Source organism: Pipistrellus kuhlii, unplaced genomic scaffold (genome assembly GCF_014108245.1).
Source record: "Pipistrellus kuhlii isolate mPipKuh1 unplaced genomic scaffold, mPipKuh1.p scaffold_m20_p_122, whole genome shotgun sequence".
NCBI lineage: Eukaryota > Metazoa > Chordata > Mammalia > Chiroptera > Vespertilionidae > Pipistrellus > Pipistrellus kuhlii.
The window spans coordinates 121,179-133,806 of NW_023425430.1; the positions used below are offsets into that span (position 1 = coordinate 121,179).

At 42.2% G+C, this 12,628-nt stretch overlaps 1 protein-coding gene across 8 annotated transcripts in view; it reads left to right on the forward strand.

Moving 5' to 3' along the window:
• Positions 1-12,628, forward strand: part of VPS35L (VPS35 endosomal protein sorting factor like) — a 122,072-nt gene that overhangs the window by 25,598 nt on the left and 83,846 nt on the right. For all 8 annotated transcript variants that reach the window (XM_036434423.2, XM_036434426.2, XM_036434425.2 and 5 more), the window contains one exon: positions 11,214-11,298. In XM_036434423.2, coding sequence (XP_036290316.1) covers positions 11,214-11,298 — 85 coding nt within the window. The remainder of the gene's footprint in view (positions 1-11,213; positions 11,299-12,628) is intronic.

The window sequence follows — 12,628 nt, forward strand, 5'->3', positions numbered from 1 at the left end:
ATTGATTTGCATCTCTCGGATAATTAGTGAATTTGAGCATGTTTTCATGTGCCTCTTGGCCTTCCTTCTGTCTTCTTTTGAGAAGATTCTATTTAGGTCCATTGCCCATTTTTTAATTGGCTCATTTATCTTCCTTTTATTTAGTTGTATAAGCTCTCTGTAGATGTTGGAGATTAAATCTTTATCAGTGGTAACATTTGCAAATATGTTCTCCCATATGGTGGGCTTTCTTGTTTTGTTGATGGTTTCTTTTGCTGTAAAGCTTTTTATTTTGATGTAGTCCCATTTGTTTATTTTCTCTTTAGCTTCCATTGTCCTAGGGGCAGTATCAGTGAAGAAATTCTTTTGGCATATGTCTGAGATTTTGCTGCCTGTTGCTGCCTCTAGTATTTTTATGGTTTCCTGTCTTATGTTTAAGTCCTCTATCCATTTTGAGTTTATTTTTGTGTGTGGTGTAAGTTGGTGATCTACAATAGTTTAATTTTTTTGCAAGTATCTGTCCAATTTTCCCAACACCATTTATTGAAGAGACTGTCTTGACTTCATTGTATATTCCTGCCTCCTTTGTCAAATATTAATTGAACATAGTGATTTGGGTTGATATCTGGGTTCTCGATTCTATTCCATTGATCTATATGTGTGTTCTTGTGCCAGTACTAGGCTGTTTTAAGAACAGCCTAGTACTGGCTGTTCTTTGTAATACAGCTTGAAATCTGGTATTGAGATCTCTCCTACTTTACTCTTCTTTTCAGAATTGCTGTGGCTATTCAGGGTCTTTTATTGTTCCAAATGAACTTTTGGAGAGTTCTTTCTAGGTCAGTGAAATATGCCGTTGGTATTTTAATGGGGAGTTCATTAAACCTATAAATTGCTTTGGGAAGTATGGATATTTTGATGATGTTGATTCTACCAATCCATGGACATGGTATGTTCTTCCATCTGTTTCCATCTTCCTCTATCTCTTTTCAGTGTTGTGTAGATTTCCACATATAGGTCTTTTACCTCCTTAGTTAAGTTTTTTCCTAGTATCTCAATTTTTTTTGGTACTTTGGTAAATGAGATTGCTTTTGTAGTTTCTGTTTCTGTAAGTTCACTATTGGTGTATAGAAATGCCATAGATTTCTTGGTGTTAATTTTGTATCATGCTACATTGCCAAATTCATTTATTAAGACCATTAGTTTTTTGATGGAGTCTTTTGGTTTTTTTATGTACAATATCATGTCATCTGCAAATAAGGATAACTTTACTTCTTTTCCAATTTGGATGCCTTTTATTTCCTCTTCTTGTCTAATTGCAATGGCTAGTACTTCCAGTACTATGTCAAACAGGAGTGGTGAGAGTGGGCATCCCTGTCTTGTTCCTGTTCTTAGAGGGAATGGTTTTAGATTTTGCCCATTGAGTATGATGTTGGCTGTGGGTTTATCATATATAGCTTTTATTATGTTGAGGTATGACCCTTGTACTCTCACTTTGTTGAGAGTTTTCATCAGGAAAGGGTGTTGGATTTTATCAAATGCTTTTTCTACATCAATTGATATGACTATATGATTTTTATCTGTCAATTTGTTTATGGATGTATCACGTTTATTGATTTGTGGATATTGTACCATCCTTGCATTCCCGAAATAAATCCTACTTGGTCATGGTGTATGTTCTTTCTAATGTTCTGCTGGAGCCTATTTGCTAGGATTTTGGCATGTTTGTTCATGAGGGATATTGGCCTGTAATTCTCTTTCATTGAGTTGTCTTTATCTGGTTTTGGTATTAGGGTGATGCTGGCTTCATAGAAGGAGTTTGGAAGTGTTCCTCTTGATTTTTTTGGAATAGTCTGAGGAGGATAGGTTTTAGTTTTTCCTTGAATGTTTGGTAAAACTCTCCTGTGAAGCCATCTGGCCCTGGGCTTTAGTTTGCTGGAAGCTTTTTTATGACTGTTTCAATTTCTTCCCAAGTCACTGGTCTATTGAGATTTTTAGATTCTTCCTGATTGAGTTTTGGAAGGTTGTATTTTTATAGGAATAAGTCCATTTCCTCCAGGTTGTCCAGTTTGTTGGAATAAAGTCGTTCGTAGTATTTTGTAACAATCCTTTGTATTTTGGCGGGGTCTGTTGTTATTTCATCTCTTTCGTTTCTGATTTTGTATATTAGAGTCATCTTTCTTTGTTTCTTGGTTAGCCTGACTAGAAGTTCATCAATCTTGTTTATCCTTTCAAAGAACCAGCTCTTGATTTTATTGATATTTTGTATTGTTTCTTTGGTCTCTATGTCTTTTATATCTGCTCAGATTTTTAATATTTCCTTCCTTCTGCTTACACTGGGCTTTTCTTTTTGCTCTTTTTCTAACTCTTTGAGTTGTATAGTTAGGTAATTTGTTTCCTTTTTTTTTTTTTTTTTTTTTTGCAATAGGCTTGTGGGGATGTGAATTTCCCTCTCAAAACTGCTTTTGCTGTGTCCCATAGATTTTGGATTGTTGTGTTTTCATTGTCATTTGTTGCCAGGATGTTTTTAATCCCGTGATTTCTCTGGTAACCTAGTCCTTGTTCAGTAGCATGCTGTTTAGTTTCCATGTTTTTTATTTCTTTGGATTATTTTTATTGTAGTTAATTTCCAGTTTTATGCCACTATGATCTGAGAAAATGCTTGATATGATTTCTATCTTCTTGAATTTGAAGAGACTTTGCCTATGTCCCAACATGTGGTCTATCTTTGAAAATGACCCATGTGCACTTGAGAAGAATGTATGTTCTGTGGCATTGGGGTGGAATGTTCTGAAGATGTCGATTAATTCCATCTGGTCTAGTGAGTCATTTAGGATTGATATTTCTTTGCTGATTTTTTGTTTAGATGATTTTTCCAAAGGTGACAGTGGGGTATTAAAATATCCTACTATGATTGTATTGCTATTAATCTCTCCCTTAATGTCCTCCAGCATTTTTTTTTTTGTTTTTGTTTTTGTTTTTGTTTTTTTTATGTATTTGGGTGCTCCCGTATTGGATGCATATATATTTACCAGGATTATTTCTTCTTGTTGGATTGCTCCCTTTAGTATTATGAAGTGGCCTTCATTATCTCTTGTTATGTCCTTCACTCTGAGATCTAATTTGTCAGATATAAGCATTGCTACCCCAGCTTTTTTTTTTTTTTTTTTTTTTTTTTTTTTTCATTTCTATTAGCCTGGAAAACCTTTTTTCATCCCTTTACCCTCAGTCTGTGTGTGTCTTTTTTCTGAAGTGGGTTTCTTGTAGATAGCAGATATATGGGTCTTGTTTTCTTATCCAATCTGTTACCCTATGTCTTTTGATTGGAACATTTAATCCATTTACAGTTAAAGTTATTTATTTATTTTTTAAATATATTTTATTGATTTTTGTACAGAATGGAAGGGCAAGAGAAAGTTCGAAACATCAATGAGAGAAAGTCATCGATCAGCTGCCTCTTGCACACCCCCTACTGGGGATATGCCCGCAACCAAAGTACATGCTCTTGACCGGAATCGAACCTGGGGCCCTTAAGTCCCCAAGCCGGCGCTCTATCCATTGAGCCAAACCGGTCCTGGTGATTTACATTTAAAGTTATTATTGACAGGTACTCATTTGACGCCATTTTTATTCTATACCTCTGTGTTCCTTCTTCGCTTCCTATTTCTTTATTTTTACAGTAGACCCTTTAGCATTTCTTGCATTGCTGGTTTGATGGTGATAAATTCTCATTTCTTCTCGGTTCTTCTTCATTTCCTCTTGGTTCTTACTCATATTGTCAAATTTGTCTTCCATTCTTTTTAGCCATCTTATGATCATTACTCTGAATTCTTGCTCTGGTAGGTTTCTTGCCTTTAACTCGTTTACTTCCTTTTCTGGTGGTGCCTGCTTTTCTTTTATATGCAGGCTATTTCTTTGTCTCCCCATGATCTCTCTTTTCAGGATGTCTGGTTATGTAGTTCTCTCTTTCCCTATCCCCGAGAAATCTGACCTTTTTGCTGTGTGTGTGTGTGTGGGGGGGGGGGGGGGGGCACTCCTTTGAGTCCAAGTGTTTGTGCCTCCTGGGATCAGCGTTCTGGGGCTCACAGCTGCTTGGTGGTCGCTGTGGCTGTGGATATTCAGGCCTCTGACAAGATCCACTCTTACTTTCAAGATGGCGAGATTTCCCTGTCCAAGCCCATAGGTAGCTCCGGGAAGGGACCCAGCCCCGCCGTGGGTGCTTCCCTCCCTGTCAGGGGCCCTCTGGTCAGCAGCCCTCGAGTTCCTCCTGGTGTTCAGCTTTCTCTCCCAGCCCGACCCTCAGCTGCTCTCTCTTTCTGCTTTGGGACAAGGCTCAGAATCCGCCTATCTATTCTTCCGCCATTTTGTCTCTCTTAGGTAATCATTGATAGATATTTATTACCATTTTAATTCTTTAAGCCTATATTTCTATTTTTTTTTTCTCATTACAGCAATCCATTTAGCGTTTCTCGTGGTGTTGGTTTGTTGCTGATAAACTCCTTTAGTTTTTTTCATTTGTGTGTCTCTGAAGCTCTTTATTTCCCCATTTTTGAATAGTAGCCTTGCTGGATATAATAATTTTGGTTGCAGATCCTTGCTTTCCATTACTTGGAGTATTTCATGCAATTCTCTTCTGGTCTGTAGCTTTTCTGATGAAAATAAGCTTATGGGAACTCCTTTGTAGGTAATAAATTGCTTTTCTCTTGCTGCCTTTAAGGTTCTTTTTTTGTCTTTATTTTTTGTCATTTTAATTATGACGTGTCGGGACATGAACCTGTTTGGGTTCTTCTCAATTCTGTGTTTTCTGAATTTGTGTAACATTTTCCTTCACCAAGTTACGAAAGTTTTCTGCTATTATTTCTTCAAACAAGGTTTCTGTCCCTTTTTCACATTCTTATGATATGAATATTTTTACATTTCATGTTGTCCCACAGCTCCTTTAAGCTGTCCTCCCGAATTTTATTGGTTTTTCTTTTTGGTTCTCTGAGTGTTTTTTTGTGTGTGTTTTTTTTCCTACCCTGTCTACTAGTAATTCACTGTCTACTAGTAATTCACTGATAACCCGGCTTCCCCTAATCTGCTGTGTACTCCTTCCATGGTGTTCTTTATTATCGCTATGGCATTCTTCATTTTCAACTGGTCTTTTTTCATAGTGTCTATAACTTTGCTCTTGCTGTTAAGCATCCTTATCGTCATTATTCTGAACTCTATATCTGATAAATTTCTTATCTCCATTTCATTTATCTCTTCTTCTAGAGAATTCTCTTGTTCTCTTACTTGGGGCTTGTTTTTTTGTATCCCCCATTTGACTGCCTGTTTGGGTTTGTGTCTTTATATTAGGTAGTGCAGGACAATGTCAGACATTGTTTGTTACTGGCCCTGAGTAACCTCTTTGGAGCTATCAGCAATCCACATTTTGTGGCTCCCTTGGCTGGGGCTGGATGCCTTTGGAAAGGACCAGAATGTACACCAAGATCTGCTTTTTTTTTTTTTTAAATTAGATTTGGAAAGACTCAAAAGTCTCCAGAGACCTCCTTCTGCCTGCAGTGCGATTATTATTCAGGTTTGATTAGCTTCAGGCTATGACCACAGGACTGGAAGAGAGGTTTTCCAACCCGCTGGGGTAATTGCTTCTGCCTGTAGGCTAATGGTAATTTTCCGTCTCTTATTGGGCTTGAGAAACTTCACCGAGTGTAATGAGGCATTTTCCAATAGGGTAGGGCTATTGCTTCACCTTAAGCATAAGCTGCTTGGATGATAAAGGTCTGCTGAATAAAGGTATCCACTGTAGTGTGAGGGAACAACTCAGTACAGGAAACTAAGGTGCCTGCCTCTAAGTTCTAACCCCAGAGTCCCCAACCCTGGTTTCTGCTCACACAGCTCCAGTTCTCCCTGTCCTCTCTCTGCCAGTGCCCAAGGTGAGTGACTGCACATCAAATTTTGTGTGTTGGCCCTTTAAAAGGGTGTCTGCATTTCCAGCCGTCTCTCCTTGGCAGACAGCAACCCTGCTGCTTTTCAGAGCACCTTAATCAGTTCCAGTGCTTTGGGTTGGGGGACCCAGCTTGGGAATTAGACCCTAGAGTTCTCAGTGGCAACCTGCCCAAAGCTTAGATAATCCCTATATTCAGCTGCTGTCTGAGGGAGCCCGAGCTTGGCCAGCCCTTTTGCGCCTCTACCCTTCCTACCAGTCTCTGTGTGGTCTCCACTTTACATCCTTGATTATCAGGGTTCTCTCCAGCAAGTATTCTGTTGGTTATTGAGGATGCTTATTCTGTATTTTATTTATTTTTTATTTTTATAAAATTTAATAAATCTTTATTATTCAGATTATTACAATTGTTCCTCTTTTTTCCCCCTTGTTTCCCCCCACCCGGTTCCCACCCCACCCTCTGCCCTTACCCTCCCCTCACTGTCCTCATCCATAGGTGTACCATTTTTGTCCAGTCTCTTCCCATATCCCTCACATCTCTTTCCCCCGAGAATTGTCAGTCCACTCCCTTTCATGCCCCTGATTCTATTACATTCACCAGTTTATTTTGTTCCTCAAATTTTTTATTCACTTGATTTTTAGATTCACTTCTTAATAGATATTTGTTGTACATAATTTTTTTCTTTACCTTTTTCTTCTTCTTCCTCTTCTTAAAGAATACCTTTCAACATTTCATATAATACTGGTTTGGTGGTGATGAACTCCTTTAGCTTTTTCTTATCTGTGAATCTCTTTAGCTGACTTTCAATTTGAAATTGAATCAATGAATGATAACTTTACAGAGTAGAGTAATCTTGGTTGTAGGTTCTTGCTATTCATCATTTTGAATATGTATGGCCTCCATAGTTTCTGTTGAGAAATCAGCTGACAATCTTATGAGTGCTCCCTTTTAGGTAATTAACTTTTTCTCTTGCTGCTTTTAATATTCTCTCTTTGTCTTTTGCTTTTGGCATTTTAATTATGATGTGTTTTGGTGTGGTCCTCTTTGGATTCCTCTTGTTTGGAGTTCTCTGTGCTTCTTGAACTTGTAAGTCTATTTGTTTTGCCAGGTGGGATAAGTTTTCAGTCATTATTTCTTCAAATAGGTTTTCAGTATCTTGCTCTTTCTTTTCTTCTGGCATCCCCATAATTCTGATGTTGATACGCTTGAAGATGTCCCAGAGACTTGTTACAATATCTTTAGATTTTTGGATTCTTTTTTCTTTCCCAGTTGAGTGTTTTTTGCTTCTTTGTATTTCAAATCTTTGACTTGATTCCTGCGTACCTTTAGTCTGCTATTGGGTCTTGGTATAATATTTTTTTATTTTAGTTAGTGTATGTTTAATTTCTAGTTGGTCCTTTTTATATCTTCGAGGGTCTTACTAAATTTATCAGCCTTTTCTTGGAAATTCTTGAAAAACCCTATAACAGTAGTTTTGAACTCTATATTCAGTTGTATATTTTCCTCCATTTCTTTCATTTGTGATTAGTTTCTTTGTCTCCGCATTTTCTCTATTTTCCTGAGTTGGTAGGGTAGCTTTGTGTGCTAGGTGTCCTATGTGGCCCACTGTGTCGGCCTCCCCAGTTACCTGAGGTGGACACTCTTGGTACACCCCTTTGTGCATTGTGTGTACAGCATTGTTTTGTTAAGTCTTGATTGTTGTTGGTATCACTGGGAGGAATTGACTTCCACACCAACTGGCTGTGAGAATCAGCTATGTATATGCCAGGAGAACTTCAGTGATGGAGACAGTCTTAGGAGACAGACTTGCAAAACTGCAAAAGCCTCTGTGCTCAGTTTGGATGGGGTGGAGTCTCAGGGCTGAGCAGACCATCTTGGCTTTCTGTCAGCCCTACCCTATGATGCCCCTGGGTCTCAGTATCCCTTGGTAACTGCTGCAAGCACCTCTGAGCGAGAGCCGCCCTTGAGTTTCACCCGCTGCCAGGCAGTCCAATTTTTCTCCCAATGAATCTGGATTCCCATATTCTCCCTGGAACTGGAGTTCAGTGTAGTGAGGGAGCTTCCATTTCTCACCCGCTAGAGAAAGCCAGTCCTTTCTTCACGCACTGGTGGGTGCGCCTATGGACCTCTGCCTTTCGAGGCTGCCCTGAGTTTCCGCCTGACAGTCCAGAATCCCCCTGCATAAGCCTGGGTCCCCAGGGTCTTGTCTTGAACTGGGGTTCTGCACACGGGAGCTTTTGTTTCCTTCCCGCTAGAGAAAGCAAGCCATGCACTCAGCTGCCCGTACATGTGTCTCTGTACCTCAGCCTTTTGCAGCTCCTCTGATTCTCTATGTGCTTTCTCTTTTCTTCTAGTTGTAGAATTTCCACTCAGCCAGCTTTCCTATGGTTCTGGATGATGTTCGTTTTGTCTTTTAGTTATAGTTTTGAAATTGTTGTGCGAGCAGCAGTTTAAGTGTTTACCTACGCCCCCATCTTGGTTTCTCCTCTAATTCTGGGTTTCAGTTGTGATTCCAGTTTGTTCCTGGGAGCATATTAGTATAGCTTCTACTTACTCTGCCACCATTTCCCCAAGATATATTTCTTTTGAAACTCTTGGATCCCACTATACAGTTTGTTCCAACACCATTATTTGTAAAAGCTCTGCATTGTTCCTGCCCCAGTGCCCACTTCCCTCTCCAGAACCCAGGCTGTGTGCTCCTAACCTGGCAGCTGCGGGGCCTTACTCTCTTCAATGTGGGGCATGTAGCTGCTTGTTGTGAATGTGGCTGCACTCTGAGGCACTAAGGTCCGGGACCACATCTAGGTGAACGAGCAGCAACAGGGCTGTGGGCCCCAGGGCCTGGCCTTAATTTTCTGGTTTGTGTGCAACCAGTTTGGGCACCAGGTGAATGCAGAACAAAGATCCTAAATTCCCTCAAGTGTGTCACACCTGTGGTGAGTTCGAGCCCAACTGCATGCTCTTTTGAGAAGTGCGAGGTGAAGTACTCTGCTCCTCACCTTCCTGTGGGAGGCCCTGCCCACTTTCAGTGAAGCATGACCCTCCTGCGCTCTTGGCCAACCCCAGGTTCACCACCTGGTCTCCGGTGTGCCCCATTGCCCCGAACTTCCACAACTCTGGTGTGTGTCATTTCCCGGAACTTCCACAACGTCCTGGTGGGTCTGTTTGGGATGCCTGCACACAGGGACAGCCCCATCTTCCAACCAGTGACATAGAGGTCTCCTCACCCTGATACCCGGCAGCATAGATAGCACTGCCCTCTGGGGATTAATTTCTACTGTGTTTCCACTAGACCTGGGTGGAGGAATGTCTGATGTCCAGGAAAATGCCCCCAGACATCCTAGCCTCCCACTCCCACATGATAGCTTCTCACAATACTATCCAGTGTCAGCAAAACATTGAAAAATAAGTAAAATCTCCCAGATGATTTAGAACACTGGCTAGGAATGCTCAGTCCACTCTGGGTGTCCTGACCCAGCTTGTCTGCGTGAAGCGGCACCGAGAGCCCTTATGCTGGCTTCCTGCTACCTCCCTGGAGGCTTTGAAAAGTAGTTTTGGAGTGGAGCCAAGATTCTGTATTTTTAACACATGATTCTGAACTGCACCAAAGCTTTAAAACTGATGGAGTCTTCAAAATTGAGATTAAAAAGATAACTTCAAATTATACCATTGTTATGACTTTAACTTTGAATTAAAGAAAACTCTGCTTTCTCTAGCTGCTTTGGCTCAGTGGATAGAGCGTTAGCCTGTGAACTGAAGGGTCCTGGGTTTGATTCCAATCAAGGGCAGGTGCCTGGGTCGTGGGTTTGATCCCCAGTGGGGAGGCGGTGGGGTGGGGGTGGGGGGGTGTAAGCCAAACTGATTTTCTCTCATCATTGATGTTTTCCCCCTCCTCTTCCTTCCTCTCTGAAATCAATAAAAATATATTTAAAAACAAACCCTCTGCTTTTTTATTATTCTTTATATATTGTATGACACCATCTTAGGAGAAAAATCAATGCACAGTTGTTGGCTGTGTTTAATTTGAAATCTTATGTTGAACTCTCTCATCTGTGAGAGGCTGTGGGGAAACTTGGGAGATGAGACACCCCTGGGAACCCAGAACTGTGCAATGTGAACAGTCTCTGGAGTCAGAGTTGCCTGCCTGTCCAACCCCAGAAGTCCCACGGTGGTTGTGTCATTTGGAGTGCTCCTAAAAGGCATGTGAAAAGCCCACCACAGGGCACCAGGAACAGCGAGTCCTGTGTCCACCCAGGTGCGAGGCTTGGAATGGAGCTGAGCCTGCATCATCGTTTCACAGCCCACGTGTCCCTCCCTCAGCTCTCCCCAACGACATGGGCTGTGAGAGGATGTTGTACACATAGGACACGTTTACTTTTAGGCATGTATTGCTAAGGAGAAATCTGGTGAGTCTAACAGTTTAGATATTGGGTAACAAAGTGGGAACAGATGATAACCTACTTCTTGATAGGGTGAACTTATACTATTCAATACTGTTCTCTGCAGGTTGGAAATGCATATTAAATGCCCATATATTGTTAAGTGAAATTTTTGTACCTGAGGATCATCTATTGGAATAACAAAATAGAGCAAATTTTTTAGTTCCTTACGGGCCATTATATTTAGTTCTCCAAAATAGAAATTGATTTTTTGTTTCTGACTTAATATGAGTATTTAAGGCCAAATTGTGTGGCTCCTGGGCTCGAGTGGTAGTGTGGCACTGAGAAGTAATTCCCTGCGGAGCCCAGACGCCCTGGCATTGAGGGTCTTGCTTGTAGAGATGCAGGGGTGCCCTGAAGCTTCTCATGCTTACTCTCAAGGGCAGCGGGAGTGAGTGTGAATGGTAGACACTGAGTTTAAGAAACCCTGGAGCTTATTTAGGGGGTCATTTCACAGAAAAGAATGTGTAAAGATTGAGATCCTCCTGAAATAAACCAGAGGCCGCCATGCTTAAAGGCAGTTGGTACAAGGAGGGGAGTCATGTGCAAGGACCCTGGTGGGAGATTGTCCCTGGCTCCCCTTGGTTACCTTGAGTGCTGACCTGGTTTATGTCTGAGCAGAGACCCTCTGGATGAGCGTCCCAGCCCCGTTTTTTCCTCAGGGCGACTGTAGTGGCCTTGCTGGGAGGCTCTGCTGTGAGCAGTCTCGCTCCATGTCAAGTTCAGTGATGTTGCTTACCAGCGAATGGTGAGGGCTGGGCATGGGTGAGCACCTGTGCTTGTTTGTAGAGATGATTAAATTTCTAGGCCGGAGTGTTCCAACCATTAGACATGACAGTGAGTTTTCTCTCCTCTTCTCTTTTCCTAGTGCTCAAAGCTTCTTTCGGACACAAGTGTCATTCACTTCTACCCAAGCAAGTTTGTCCTCATCACGGACATACTTGATACCTTTGGTAAGTACTAGTCATATTCATCTTAGATCTAGGAAATATGATTTTTTTTTTTTTTTTTTTGCTGGTTTTTGCCAAAAGTTCGATAGTGGAGTTGCTTCAAATTAGGTTCTGCCTAATTTGTGGTTTAAGTAATGAAGCAAGTCACGGGGGAGACCACCTCCCACCCCTGCTCATTAACCAGGTATTATTTTTGAAAGACTCTTAGACTGTGTTTCCTAACCTTCTAAGAGGCACATACCGTGAGGGGAGCAGGGCATGCTCACAGGCCGTCTACCCCAGCTGCATCCACCGCTATATGAGGTCTCTGGCCCTCAGTCTGTCAGAACTGCGCTCGCACCTGTTCCAGCACTTCCCTCCCCTCAGGCTGCTTCTGCCTGTGGCAGTGGCAGCACCACATAGCTCAGCTCATTGCCTGAGCTGGAATCCTGAGCATCTTTTCCCCTGTGCCCCACATCCAGGTCTAAGTTCTTCACTTCAGCTTCCTAGATCTCCTCAGTGTGTCCCAGAAAATCCTTAGTTCCGGCCACATCCTCCCCCCAGAGATGCTGCAGCTCTTATGAGGTTTCCTATGTCCTTGTGCTCCTTCAGGTAGGAGCCCAGCAGAGAGGCCTGGACTAAGGATGACCCAAACCTTCTTGGAGAAATGGGCCTCTGTGCTGTGGACAGTGGTTAGTGGCAGAGCATCATGCTGTTAGCAGTTTGCCCAAACCAGGCAGCCGTTCAGTCTGTGCAAGATGCGGGGCAGTGCAGTGCCCACCAGAAGTAGCAAGCAGAGTGGCCCTGAGCAAGCACAGTCAGTCAGAGCAGAGACACCACTGTCTCACTAAGGAAGGACTGGGGGCTGCTTATTACCCATTGAGAGATCGAATGTGGCAGAAAACAAATCTCAGCCAGACCCATGTGGCTCTGCACAGGAGACCAGGGACCTGAACATATCAGCCTGGACAGGTGATAGAAAACCTGGCTCAAACTGGTCTTGGCGACAGGGAGTATTTATTGGTCTAGGTTGAACAATCCAGATGGAGTTTCTAGCTTCAGGTACAGCTGGATTTGGGAAGTCACATACTTGTTTCTTCAGGACCATGCTTTTTCTAGCATTTTTCCTGGGGTCTGCTTCATTCTCCACCTCTCCCAGGTGGCCTCAGTGTCTGCTAACTGCCCGCAGGACAGAAAAGGAATTTTTTCTGAGCATTCCAACCAAAGTCCCAGAATTCTTTCATTGGCCTGGCATGGATCACATGGCAGTCCCTGAGCCATGCTTGGTATCTGGGGAGTGACACGTGCAGATTCCAGGCTGGTGTTGTCTTTGTACCATAAGGTCATGGGTTCG